The 13,954-nt window shown below is 58.0% G+C and overlaps 1 protein-coding gene across 1 annotated transcript in view; it reads left to right on the top strand.

The window, feature by feature from the left end:
• RUNX3 (RUNX family transcription factor 3) overlaps window positions 1-7,446 on the top strand; it is a 59,761-nt gene extending 52,315 nt beyond the window's left edge. Inside the window, exon 6 of the mRNA XM_055332809.1 lies at window positions 4,424-7,446. Within this exon, the coding sequence (XP_055188784.1) occupies window positions 4,424-4,950 (527 nt within the window). The 3' untranslated portion in view covers window positions 4,951-7,446. The remainder of the gene's footprint in view (window positions 1-4,423) is intronic.
• The last annotated feature ends 6,508 nt before the right edge of the window (window positions 7,447-13,954 follow it).

Raw genomic sequence — 13,954 nt, 5'->3', positions numbered from 1 at the left:
GACACCCACCATGTGCCACGCGCAAGGTGCCTGGCCCCAGGGGTCAGCATGACACAGTCCCTGCGTCCAGGAACCCGCCGTCTCCTGAGGGATGTGGGCATTCATCCCATAGTGTACCCGTTAAAATTGGGGCGTGACTTGTCTAAGGAGCGCGTGACAGACCTCCCCCTGCCAGAGATACCTTGTGCCCCCCACCTGAGCCTCAACTGTGGTTTCCGAAAGAGGGGCAGGGGTGGATGCCTCTGCCCAACCCTGGGGAGACATTCAGATGCCATAACTGCCCCCAGGTGACCCTCGTAAACAGCAAAGTGATGTCACGGCCCTGGAGACACACAGTGGCGCCTGGGAAAAGTCCCCTCTTGGCCCAGAGACTTCTTACAAACAGAAAAGACAAGGGAGGCCTCTAGGTGTCCTTGTCCCTCCTGCTTGGATGGACACGACAGGCACAGCGAGGCCGGGCTGCGGAGACACGCCTGGCACAGGGCAGGCCCGTGAATGGCCGGGTGAGGAGTATCTACCCTGTTCCCCGGGCCCTCTCAGCCGGTGGGTTGGGGCGCAGGAGCCGGGGTGAGGCGGGCCCTGGGGCACAGAGCTCTCGTCCAGAGTGCTGGACAGAGGCAGCAGGGCCGGCTGCCGCCATGGACGGTGGGTGGCCCCTCTTTCCCGGTCCTGCAGGGCCTGCTTACAACCCATCTGGCAGATGAGTGAATTGAGGCTTAAGAGATTAAGAGCCACTCTTGGGTCGCAGAGCCCATCGATGACCAGGTCCAATGTCCCCCCAGCCCCTAGTCCCTGCACTTCTGAGAATGCAGATGAGGGCATCACAAACAGGAAGAGCCCAGGGTGAGGGTGCAAGCTGACTCCCTTCTCCCCTTCACACTCCAGGCTGAGCTCGGGGCTCACTGGGGCTCTCCGCTATGGGAGGCCTTGCCTTTAGCCCTTGCCGTGTGTGCCAGGCACGATCCAGTGGTGGGGGGACTTGTTACGGCCCCTCAGTATGAAGAGGGGGTCCCTTCTTTTCTGGTGTGGGAAGCTTCCATTCTTGGCCTTGCTGAGCCCCCAGGGTCGAGAGAGACCCATGGGCTAGTGAGTTTGAGACATTCGGTGGTTCTTGAGCCCCGGGGCCTGCAGCATAGGGTCTGACCCCCAGAGACAGTGGGAGGTACTCTGCTCCCGGGGGTCCTGCCCACTCCTGCCCAAAAGCTGTCTATGCTTTAGTCTCTCACAGGCCAGCACTTGTCAAGGGACAGTAGTCTAACACTCCAGGCCTTTCCCTGCCGTGGGCAGAGCTGGGGCCCGGTGGGTATCGGGGCCCAGCCAGGGAGCCCCAAAACCTAGAAGGTGAAAGTAAACAGTGGCTTCCTGCCCCACAGCTCCCATGGAAGCACAGTTGCATGAACTTGGCTTAGAAATCAGTGCCCCCAGGAGCCTGAGGCAAGCCTCCCCCTGTCCAGCCCTGAAGGGCCAGAGCCCCTCCCTCCACTCTGGGGCAGCCAGGAGGGGAGGTTGGATCTGTATGGGGCGTGGCTGACCCAGTCCTTCCCCTTCAGCTGTGATCTCAGGCAGATTACTCCACCTCTCTGAACCTCAGTATTCTCATCTGTAATGTGGGAAGAAGGTACCTGCTGCAGGGGGGTGTGGGCAGGGCCGGGTTTGGGCCCCCTTCCTTGGCCTTCCCACCGTGGTAGGATGAGCCTCTGCTCTCAGGCTCTATCCTGGGGATCCCCTCGGGGCATCCCACCGTCACTTCTCTTGATGCCCCTTCATAGTTTTGGTCACTAGTAAGCAGTGCTGAGGCCCCGACCCCTCCAGCCCCCAGCCCCCAGCCCCCTCAGCTGTGGCTGCCCACAGTGGGGGCTTCTGACCGTTCAAAGGGCTCATTCAGCCACCATGCAGCAGCTGAGGCAATTTCGAGAAGAAAATAAACATTTCCTTCCAGTGTTGGGATTGGCTGCTCCTCAGCCGACCAGCTCGGGTTTCCTGGGGCTACTGGGCTAGGGGTGGGGGGCGGAGGGGGGCAGGCAGCTGCCACAGGGGTGCTCAAGGCAGACGCTTCCCCCCCACCCTGGCCGCGAGGCAGGAGAGGACAGTGGCTGTCCCGGCTAGCCCAGCTCAGAGCCCACAACCCGTGGGAACTCCAAGGGCCACACACCCCAGGCCCAGGCCCACCATGCATGGCCTGTGCTTCATGGGCTGCAGCCCTGCTGTCACATCCTGGGGGCCCAGTTTGGGTTTCCTTTGTTTGGAGCATGGGGCTCAATTCGCTTCACTCAGAGTGGAGGTGTCAGCCTCATGCCTGGCTCTGCTCGGGGTGCCAGGCACTGCCAACAAGGCCTTCTGCCCTGGTGTCCTGAGATGATGGTGGGGAGCCGGGCACCTCTGATCCCTTATGCTTCAGGGCAGCACTGACCAGCCAAGGGACTTGTTAGAGAGAAGGCTGCGTGTCCCAGAAGGCCCCAGTCGTCCAGCCCCTTGTCCTCACATCCACCCACCTTGAGCCTGGGAGCGTTGTTCCATTCTGATTCACGGCCAGGACCAGAACCAGAGCCCACTGCTAAGCAACCCCCCACCCCCACCCTGGGGGAGTCAGGAGGATCCCAAAGCCCTGAGAAGTCACAGGTTTCCCCTGAGATCACACAGCACCGCAGGCACATCTGGGGAAACAAGAGGCCTGAGGGTACCTGCCCCCCATCCTCAGCCCAGCCTCAGTCCGAGGAGGTCGTGCCCGCCTAGAGCTGGCCATGTGACAGACGGGTCTCCCTCTGCGTCCTGTTCGGTGGGGTGGCACAAAGGGCTTAGGGCCCAGCAGCCTTGCCCTCAGGACCACTGCTGGGGGTTTGCCCACCTCTCTACTGCTGCCCAGAGTCAGCCTCTTGGCCAGGGTACAAGGAGGGCCCGGATCAGGGACTCATCTTTGCCGGGCCCTGAATGGGCCAGTGCTCCTGGGTGCTCAGAGCAAGAGGTGTCAGAGCCAGGGCAGCTTGCAAATCCTCAATAGCCTCCCGTCTGTCGTCTAAGGACCTCACATGTATTAACTAATTTAATTCCTAGGAACTGTTACTGTATCTGTTTTTCATGTGGGAAGACAGATGCACAGAGAGGTTAGGTGACTTGCCCAAGGACACACAGCCAGTAAGTGCAGACCTAGGATTAGTGCTGCGCCGGGCTGCCTCAGAGATGGGACAGCTACCTATCAGGCACAGGTCAGGGCTCAGAACCTGAACCCTAGGATTTTGTGCCAGGTCCAGGGTGCCGTGTGACCCTTAGCCAAGTCCTCTCTGGGCCTGAGTTTTCCTACTGAAGGGGTTAGACTCAATCCTGAAACCCCTTTAAATGCTGAGGTTTTGGGGGTCTGTGACTACAAGAGTAGGGGGCAGAGGCTGAGATGCTCTTGTCTCGGAGTCCAGTGAGGAGCCATACATGAGGGAGCCGGGGCAGGGCCTGGGCTGGACACTGGGCCCCTCCGGGTGACGGCAGGGTCTGGGCCACTGAACCCCTCCGGCTGCCATCTCACTTTGCTGCTGAGACAAGTGAAGGTGGCATCTCATGGCTGTCTGGCCACCAATGGGCTCCAGCCCACAGGACAGCCGTGGGTGAGGGATGGGAGGCTGGGGGACAGACGGGGCTGCTGTGAACCAGTCCCCACGGCACCGGCAGGAGCTCATATGAGCTACCTGAGCCCCACCTGGGCAGGAGAGGTGCGCACACCCAGCATCAGGGAGCAGACGGCAGGGGCCTGGTGAGAGCTCCAGCCCTTCCTGTGCCACATCAGGAAGAATGGATCTCTCTCGCTGGGCCTCATTTTCCTTACCTGTAAAAGCAAGCACCGACTCCGAAGCTCGGAGCACCATCAGAGACTCTCTTCCTCCCCAGGGTCTTACCCGCTATGAATGGGGAGGCGGGAAGGCAGAAGCTGCTCCTTGTACCCCCAGCAGCCCAGGTGGGCCCACCTTGGTGCCCTGGACAGGCCTCTGCACTGCCAGGCTGTGAAGAGGACTCCAGGAGGAGAAAGACAAGTCCTCCCCCTTGTCCACCGGCCCAAGGACGTCCCATGGCCACCTGTGGCCCAGGCGCTTGCTCTCACCTGCCTCCCAGGTGGGGCCGGATTCTGAGCCCGGCAGGCTCCAGCCTCAAGCAGCCCCGGGGCAGCAAGAGCAGAGGCAGATAGAGAAGCAGGGACTCCCGCAAACGGCCTGTGAACCAGAGCCCTGGGCGGTTCTTTTTAATCACTATTTATTTATTTATTTATTTGAGAGGGTCCCAAGCAGACTCCCCGCTGAACGCGGGGCCCCACGCGGGGCGCGATCTCACAACCCCAGACCTGAGCCCACACCGAGGGGGCGCCCCTGCCAAGGTCGTCCTTAGAGAAGCCCCCGGAGGCGGTGTCGGGCCGCGACTGACCGTGCCCCTTGCCGTCCCCCAGGCACCTCGGACCTGAACCCCTTCTCCGACCCCCGCCAGTTTGACCGCTCCTTCCCGGCGCTGCAGACGTTCACGGAGAGCCGCTTCCCGGACCCCAGGATGCACTACCCCGGGGCCATGTCGGCCGCCTTCCCCTACAGCGCCACGCCGTCGGGCGGCCTCAGCGTGGCCAGCGTGCCCGCCACCAGCCGCTTCCACCACACCTACCTCCCGCCGCCCTACCCGGGCGCCCCGCAGAACCAGAGCGGCCCCTTCCAGGCCAACCCGTCCCCCTACCACCTGTACTACGGCGCGTCGTCGGGCTCCTACCAGTTCTCCATGGTGGCCGGCAGCAGCAGCGGAGGCGAGCGCTCCCCCACGCGCATGCTGGCCTCCTGCACCAGCAGCGCCGCAGCCGCCGGCAACCTCATGAACCCCAGCCTGGGCGGCCAGAGCGACAGCGTGGAGGCGGACGGCAGCCACAGCAACTCGCCCACTGCCCTGAGCACGCCGGGCCGCATGGACGAGGCCGTGTGGCGGCCCTACTGACCGCCCGGGGCACGGTGGACGGCTCCCCACGGAGGCGGGGACCCCGCGGACCTTCCCGGCAGGCGGCTGGCCCCGCTCTGAGGCCCAGGCAGCAGTGGGACTTAGCTCCAGGCCGATCACGGGCCCAGGGACCCCGAGTCCTGGGGCCCGGAGCTGGTGGGGGGCTCTGAGAGCGTCTAGCCCAGCCACGTCGTTGTACAGATAGGGACCTCCCTCAGGACACTGCCCCAGCCCAGATCCTCGTCATCTCATCCCACGTTCCTGTGGGAAAGCATCCTCCTGCCGCCTCCCCTGGAATGACCTGGCTGTCCCCAGCCGTGCCCGGTGCCATCACAGGGCCCAGGGCCCCTGGGGCACAGACCATCTCCGTTCCAGAGAGAGGTGGCACTTGCCCACGTGGCTTGGCCTCCTCCCCCCGGGGCCCTGGCAAGACCTCCCCAGCCCCTCACCTTCCCTGGAGACCCTGTATCCCATGGGCCTAGCCCTCCCTCAGCATTTATACAAATTGGGTCAGAACTGGAAGGTCTCCCCACCCCTGAGAGGGTTTCCCCTCGTTGTACAGATGGGGACGGGACCCATCCAGAGGCCCCAGAGATGGGATGAGAACACCCGCACGCCAGTCCCCGCCCCAGCTCTGCTTCCCTATAGTTCCTAACAGCTCAAAGCTCCCACCCCGTCCCAGCTGTCTGTGGGTCCCAGGCCCCAGAGGAGACTAGCCAATGGCAGCAGGTCCCTAAAACCAGGAAAGACACCCGCAGACCGGTCCTCCGTGCACTTTACCAGCCCAAGGCGTTCACCCTCTGTTCTCGGGGTGGAGGGCCAGGGAATCCCCTGCCCCCTAGGCTGGTCTCAGAATTGCCATTTTTGGAGAGAGCCCCAGGGACCGGATAGGCCCTAGCAGAAGGCATTGGGGTGAGAGGCCGTGGGGGGAGCTTTCAGCACCCCTGTCCCAGCTGGGTCCAGCCAAGCCGTGCCCACCCCCACCCCCAGCCTTGCGGGCAGGCCCAGCGGCTCTTCGGGCCTCAGACCGCTCTGTCTTTAACTAGTCTGTGCTCCGAAAGCAGTCTTGAACAAAAACCAGGTTTTAAAGCTGATTTTAGAATAAGGAGCGGGAAGCATTTTCAAACACACAGTCTCTTAGAGGTGAAGCCCTGCAGTAGCAAACAGCAGCCCCTCTGCCTCCTGAGAAGGTGGCGTGCTCAGGCCCTCCGGCGCCCCACCGTCTCCCACCGGAGGCGCGGGCTGGTGGGGACTCAGGGAACCCCAGGCGACGCCGGGACTCACATCTGTGGCTCTCAGCCCGCCGCCCCGGAGGAAGTGCAGAGGCAGAGGGCCGCGCGGTGGTACAGAGCTGCGAAGGGCTCACCAGCCTCCTCTCGGCTGTACCCCTGTACTCGGGTGAGCGGCCCCCACTTTGGTCCGCAGATGGGAAAGCGGGACTTGCCCAGGGGTTCGGGCGACATGGGTTCTCGTGTCTGAATTTAGTTCTAAAAAGGCATAAGTGGAAAAGGACCAGAAAACCTGTAAGGGCTAGACGGCGTGTGGTTTTCAGTCATCGTTTCAGCCACATCCTCTGTGGATGTGACAATCTGCCCTCCCTCATCTTCGTGGTCGTCGTCGTCGTCGCCTCTGTGCTAGCTCCCGGCCTGCCGCGCCACCCCCAGCCTGCAGCAGCGGCCAGATGATGCACCCCCAAACCCCACCCCGAGTTCGGAAGCCCTGCTGGTGATCTTACCCAAACCCCTCCTGCTGCAGTCTCTCTGGTCCTGTCCTCACTGGAAAAAGCAGTCTCCCATCTCGTCAAGATAGCTGCTGGGGTGTCCTGCTGAGCCCCCGCGCCGGGGGGGCTCTCCACCCCTTCTCAGGAAGCAGCTACAGATCCACTGCCGTCCTCCCTTCTCCGCTCCTGTCCTCTGTGCCCGCCGCCGCCCGGCCCCAGGCCTGCGTGGGAGGTGCCCCGGGGTTCCCAGGGCCCAGCACTTTGTAGCTCCAGTCGGTTCACCCTGCCCGATAGCCGAGCCCTGGTAGGGGCAGAGTCAGGAGAGAAATGCCCCCCCACCGCCACCCCCAACTAGAAGTGATGACAGCCACGCCACGTCTGTTAAGGCCCACAGTGGGTACAGACGGCCTGGGCTGCTGGGAAGTGGGTCCTTACTTACAAGGCTGCTTTAAGGTCGTCCTAGGCGACCACACTGATCTAGAAAGCACAAGGAAACAACCATTTTACTGTAAGCCTGTTGGTGGCGGGTTCGGATCCTCTGTGACATATTGTCACGTCGAGGTGTTAATACCTGCCACGCACACATCTTTCAGTAAAACGGCCCAGAGCTGGCAAGAGGGAGGGGGTGGGGTGGAAACTGCTTTGCACTATAATTTGCTTGGTGTGTTTGTTTTCAATGCACAACTTGCTGTACAGTAAACTGTCTGTCTTCTGTAATATTTAACTGTAAAATGGAATTTTGACTGATTTGTTACAATAATATAACTGAGATGTGTTGAAGGATCCCAATGCCAGACTTCTAGGGCTGTGTGCAGGGGTGGGGGGCGGAAGGGAGCGGGGGCCGGAGGGGACCTCCCACCATGGCCCAGGAGGAACAGGGCAGGGCCTGGGGACAGGAATAGGACTAAACCCACTGCTTCAGAGACTCCAGCCCTTTGGCCTCCCTGCATCCAGCTCCATCAGTAGTGACCACAGAGGCCACTCTGGGCAAGTGCAGCCCGCAGAGCCTCCTCCTGGTGTGGCCGAAACCCCAGACAAACAGACAGATCTCTGAGGTGCCGCCACCCCTCCCGAGCGGCCTGTGACTCTTTACACGTACACAGGAGCGATGTACGCCACCCAGCTCTGGTGCCGAGGCTGGGAGTGGGGCAGGGGCAGAGGTGGGTAGGGGTGGGTAGGGGCGGACCGGCCCCCGGGCGGAGCCCCTCTGGGGCCTGTGCTTGCTGGAACAGGGGTAGTTTAGCAGCTACATCAGCTCCCCCAGTTTGCAGATGAGGCAGCGAAGGTGCAAAGTGGGGGTGTTATCTGGCCCCACATCGCCCCGGAGTTGTTTGTGGCTGGCGACAGGAGCTGTGTGTGTGACTTGGTGGGGAACTGCCAGCCACGAGGCCTGGCCCCACGCACCCCTCCCTGCCTGTCCAGGTGGGACTTGAGGAGGGGAATTTTCACAGAACAACCTTATTCTCTAATGAAAATACTTCAAAACTAATCCCAAGACTTTGCCCCTTTCCGTTAGGCTGGTCTGCCTGAAACCCAACACCGACAGGAAGTTTCCATTTCCTCGGCCTAAACCCTTGATCCAGGCCCCGCACGGCCCGGCAGCACCCCGAGGGTCCCAGGCGGGCAGGTTGTCTCCCAGCGAGCCCCCAGACACAGCTGCAGAACTCCCCGAGTGTGCCCTGGGTGGCGTCCGCCAGGGTGAGCAGGGCTGGTCCTCACCAGGCCAACACTCTGCTTCCATAGATGCGTCGGGGTCACACTGTAGGCAATGGTGGAAATTGGGAGGGGACCACAGCTCGAGCCCCTCCCCGGCCACGCTTCGGTGCCACAGTCGATGGAAGAGGAGCTGCGGCCGAGAGCCTCCACCCAGCAGGCACAGACGGGCGCGCCCAGCGCAGCCAAGGGGACAGGCCAGGGGGGAAGCAGTCCCTGACTTGGCCCCGGCTCCATCCAGGGTCTCGGAGCTTCCGGGCGTGGGGACAGCGCTGCCGTAACCACGGAGGCCTGCAGGTGGCAGCAGATGGGGCGCGTGCGCGAGCCCCTCAAGGTGGTCGTGCAGAGGAACTTCGAACGCCTTGGTTGGAAGAAGGCTTTGCTTTCCCCTGTAGCTGTGTGGCAGTGGGTGGTCCCTGTCCCTCTCCGAGCTTCCTTTTTTATTCAAGTAGTACCTGAGCACACACTGTGTCCAGCCCCGTGTGCGAGTGTGCACAGTGGAATCACAGGTCCCGTGATCCCCGAAGGCCCTGCTTTGGGACAGCCGTGTATGGGGCTTGAAGGCTAGGTTGACCTCCCCAGTTCAGCAACCCCAGAGTCATCAGGAGCTGAGGACATGAAGCAGCCCATCCAGGATACAGGAGCCATTTTGTCGCAGAGTCTGGGAGCCCCTTGGCCTCCAGAATTCTGTTTTGGAGGCTCCAGGGGTTGCTCTGGGCTGGGCGGTGCCCACAGCCTCACCAGCCCCACGCCTGCCCCACAGCCTGTGTGTGGCTGGCCAGACCATAGGCTGAGAGCGGCAGTGCAGGCCTTGGGGTTCCCAGAGGTGGCCTCCTGGGCACGGGGCTGTGCTTGGCACCTCCTGAGAGGTGACATGGCCCCCAGACGGAGCACCACCCACCTCAGAGCAGCCCTGCAACGGCTTCAGGCCATGGGGATGGCTCTGGCCTTTATTCTGAGATGGACATCCTGGCATGGTTTCATGGCCTGAGATAGTGACACGTGCCCAAGGGGAAGATTGTGAGGCTCTTAGAAGACTCCTGGGGACCACCTGGGGGTATTCTGGGGAGGGGGCAGGGCCGGATGCAGACCCCATAAACGTAGGCACCTAGGTCCCCTTGGCATGGTCTGGGGGCGGCTCTCAGCCGCACCAGACACCCGCTTGGCCATGTGAGCAGGGAATGGCACCTCAGTGGGTCAGTTCATTTGGGGGTCGTAAATGAAATGAGCTGTCAAACATATGGGGGTGGGGGCAGCCAGAGTGAAAGAATGAACTGTTCCTTGCGGAAACCCAGAATGCCCCCCATTCCTCCCCACGAGGGCCGGGGAGCTGCAAGGGGGAGGGGCCGCACCCCCCAATATCCGCATCCATACCTGTGTGGTCCAGCGGCTAGAGGAGCCTGGGGGGCCGGATTCCAGGCTTCCTATTTTTAGTTTTGCAGCTAAACTCGTGCTGTTTTATATATTTATATTCACCCGCAGAGAAAGCCTTCCCTGAGCCCAGCCAGGAGGAAGCCTTCAGGGGAAGGGGAGTGGAACAGCCCCAGAGCCAGCTTTCTGGAGCCACCCGGCCTTTGTGCCCACGCCGACTGCTGGAAACGGTTGTGGCCTCGTTGGTGTCCTAATGGGTGGCAGCTGTTTGGGCCACACCACCCCACTCTGCTCTTTCGGCCTGATGTCAGCAAGGCCTTGGCCAGGCTTTGTTCACCATTCACCAAACAGAGACCCAAGCCCCACCGTACCACCAGCTGCCAGACAGCAAGAAGAAAAGACAAATAAGGGGCTCCTGGGTGTCTCAGGCGGTTAAGCTTCTGCCTTTGGCTCAGGTCACGATCCCAGAGTCCCGGGATCAAGCCCCACGTCCATCAGGCTCCTCACATAGGGGAAGTCTGCTTTTCCCTCTCCCTCTGCACCTCCCCAGCTCGTGCTCTCTCTCTAATGAATAAATACAATCTTTAGAAGAAGAAAGAAAGAAAAGAAAGAAAAGAAAGAAAAGAAAAGAAAAGAAAGAAAGAAAGAAAGAAAGAAAGAAAGAAAAATAAGTCCGAGCCATGCTCTGGAGGAGTGCATAGGGCTGGCAGGAAAACAGGTGAGCTGACCCATGGGATACATGGTTTGGATGAGACAAGATGGCAAGATCAGGTATTCAGCAGAGATGTGGCAGCTAGGCTCCCGAAGCAGAGGGCACCGCACGTGCCCAGGCCCGAAGGACAGGAGCGTGGCAGTGGGGAAGGAAGGATAACAGCGACAGGATGGGGAGAGAGGTGGGCCCGGATCATAGGGGCCAGAGGCCAACTGGAGGGGATTTGGTTCTGCGGACACAGGGGAGCCAAGCTGAGGTGCGGCAAAGCATTCACACAGGTGCGTGTTGGAGGGGATATCGCTGTGGTGTTGTGAAATGTGGGCTGCATGCAGGTGCACAGACCTGTTCCCAGGCCACTGCAATAGTCGGGGCAAAGGAGGGCAAAGCCTGTGTGAAATGGTGGGAGGAGGAGCAAAGCATTCCTAAGGCAGCTCTAGCACTGAAGTCACAGGAGGGACCCCACACCCCGAACCTCAGCTTTGTTCTCCATTTCTCAGGATTTGCAGCATCTGATGGAACCACCGGACAAACAGTTGCAAATAAGAGTTTGCAAGAATAGTTTTTGTTATTGCCAGCTGTGCAGAAACAACCGCCCTGCCGTCTCCCTGACCCCCCACCCCACAGGGTGTCCTGCCTCATGACAACCCCCTGACCGCCACACCCAAGGCCACACACAGCCTCTCAGACTACAGCATTCAGGCTTCAGAGTCTGGTCCAGCCACCTCGTTCTCCGCCATGGCCCAAAGATGTAATAATGAGAAGACCCTGAGTTTGAGGTTCCCAAGTTGTATTAAAATGTAAAATCACATTTTAAAATTACACTATAATGGGGCACCTGAGTGGCTCAGTCGGTTAAGCGTATGACTCTTGATTTCAGCTCAGGTTATGACCGCAGGGTCGTGAGATCGAGCCCTGTGTTGGACTCTGCCCTGGGCATGGAGCCTGCTGAAGATGTTGATTCTTGCAAAATAATAATAATAACAATAAAGTAAAATAAAAAATTACACAAAATAATACATAGTCGTGGGAGAAAAAGATAATACAGATCACCAAAAAGGAACACAAGAAGAAGCATCTATAATCCCACCCCTCCAAAGATAACCACTGTTAGTATTTTCAGTGCTTTTTTTTCCCATTTAGAACTCTATTTTCTATAAACACATAAATACTTTTCTAGAAATAAACATTTTTCTGGCCAAGTATACATTGTTTAACAGTATATCAATTAATGCATTTTAAAGATAGAAATAAAAGTAATCTAGAAAGAAATCACTGGAAGTTGGGGTTATAACTGTTTTCCATGTTCTTTATATTTTTTAGTGTTTTCTGAAGTTCTCCAAAATGAGCACATTTGTCAAGGGGATCATATATTAAACTTCTAGACCTTGATAAATATACAAGCAGAGGAGTTTGGATCTGGACCAATTTTTTAATTTAAATTCAATTAATTAATATACAAAGTATTATTGGTTTCAGAGGTAGAGATCAGTGATTCATCAATCTTATATAACAGCCACTGCTCATTATATCACGTGCCCTCCTGAATGCCCATCCCTCAGTTACCCCCGACCCACCCCCACCCCTCCCCTCCAGCACCCCTCAGTTTGTTTGCTATGGTTAAGAGTCTCTTGGGACACCTGGGTGGCTCAGCGGTTGAGCATCTGCGTTCGGCTCAGGGCGTGGTCCGGGGATCCTGGGATCAAATCCTGCGTCAGGCTCCCCGCAGGGAGTCTGCTTCTCCCTCTGCCTGTGCCTCTGCCTCTCTCTCTCTGTCTCTCATGAATAAATAAAACCTTTAAAAAAAGTCTCTTATGGTTTGTCTCCCTCTCTGATTTCATTTTGTTTTATTTTTCCCTCTCTTCCCCTATGGTCCTCTGTTTGAATTCTTAAATTCCACCTATGAGTGAGATCATATAAATGTCTTCCTCTGATTGACTGATTTCGTTCAGCATAACATCATCTGGTTGGATGTTTTTTGACATTAGAGGCATCACCTCTTCCAGGAAACCTTCCTTGATAACCCCCTGCTAGGTTTTGTGGCTTCTCTGTGCATCTACCTTTGAAATAATAATAGCAACAACAACAATAGCTAATACTGCCAGCCAGACAGTATTGTAAATATTTTGCCATTTTTTAAAAGATTTTATTTTTATTTATTTATGAGAGTGAGAGAGAGAGAGAGAGAGGCAGAGACACAGGCAGAGGGAGAAGCAGGGTCCATGCTGGGAGCCTGACGCGGGACTCGATCCCGGGGCTCCAGGATCGGGCCCTGGGCCGAAGGCGGGCGCCAAACCGCTGAGCCACCCAGGGATCCCCTATTTTGCCATTTTTAACTCAGCTCGTTGAGATGTGTCCTGTCACTATCCCCATTTTACAGATGAGGAAACTGAGGACCAAGAACAGAAATCCCTCCCAATCCTAATGAGGGCAGAGCCACACCTGAAAAGGTTGTTTGCTTCTCATCAGCTGAAGGTATTGGAGACTCAAAGTCAGAACTGGCTTCAGGGAAAACATGCTATTTCCTGCACACCTGAGTATGTCCCCACGGCTTATACTGGCATCAAGACTGCTCATCAGAGGGGGGAAAAGAAAGGAAAAAGAAATCATTTTTTAATTTTTGGTCTTTTCTTTTAAAAAGCAGCAGCAGAACGGACACAAGGCTTTATGGCCCTTTCTCTGCTTCTGAGAATGATGTGTCTGCCTCTCTGGGTCCATTGAAAGGGTCTTTCCATCGAAAGATGGAAATCCATGTCCCTGCACCCTCTGGTGACCACCCTCAGCCCATCTTTCCCCATTGGAGAGGACATCCCATGAATAAGGTCTCCCTGGGGGTGGGTCCCGGGGCCTCTTTATGGGGGGGCCCACTCACCCTGGATTCGCACACAGGGGGAGTATCTGCCGAGGTGGCAGTCTCGCCCTGCCTCAAACAAGTCCTATTTCTTTTTCCATGAAAACAACTCCGTCCTAAATCACCAACGCCTGAAATTAGAAAAATACGAGGCCCATATTATCATAAAACTATTTTAACACGGTGGGGCCCTGCCGGTGGTGGGAGGGGTGGCCAAGAGCTCCGAGGCGGCCCCTTCCAGTTGCAGCCCCTGGAAATGCTCAGAGGGACGAGAAATTTGGTTTTCATTAGCAGCGAATGTGAGGAGTTCTGTCGCTCTGAATGGACCTTTGATTCTGGCTGGCGGTGGAATCTTTCCAGGGCCCAGTGAGTTTTGTTTTGTTTGGGGTTTTTTTTGCAGAAAATGGGCCAGGCCCTCCTAGCTTATATCTCCCTGGACTACGCGGGGATTGGCCAACACCCCAACCTCTTGACTTCTAAAGTCAACAGCTGGGGCCAGCAAGAGAGGCACCCGAGACCCTTCGGCTTTATTGACTCTGGGGTTTTATTAAAAATGTTATGTTTCCTTGAGGTCTGCGCCAGACCCAACAAGAAGACGGGCCGGTGAGGGGCTGGCCGGGGCCAAGGGGATTTCAGCACC

The sequence above is a fragment of the Nyctereutes procyonoides genome, unplaced genomic scaffold (genome assembly GCF_905146905.1).
Source record: "Nyctereutes procyonoides isolate TBG_1078 unplaced genomic scaffold, NYPRO_anot_genome, whole genome shotgun sequence".
NCBI lineage: Eukaryota > Metazoa > Chordata > Mammalia > Carnivora > Canidae > Nyctereutes > Nyctereutes procyonoides.
The sequence above is the reverse complement of the archived record's forward strand: the minus strand, read 5'-3'. Positions and strand labels throughout refer to the sequence as shown.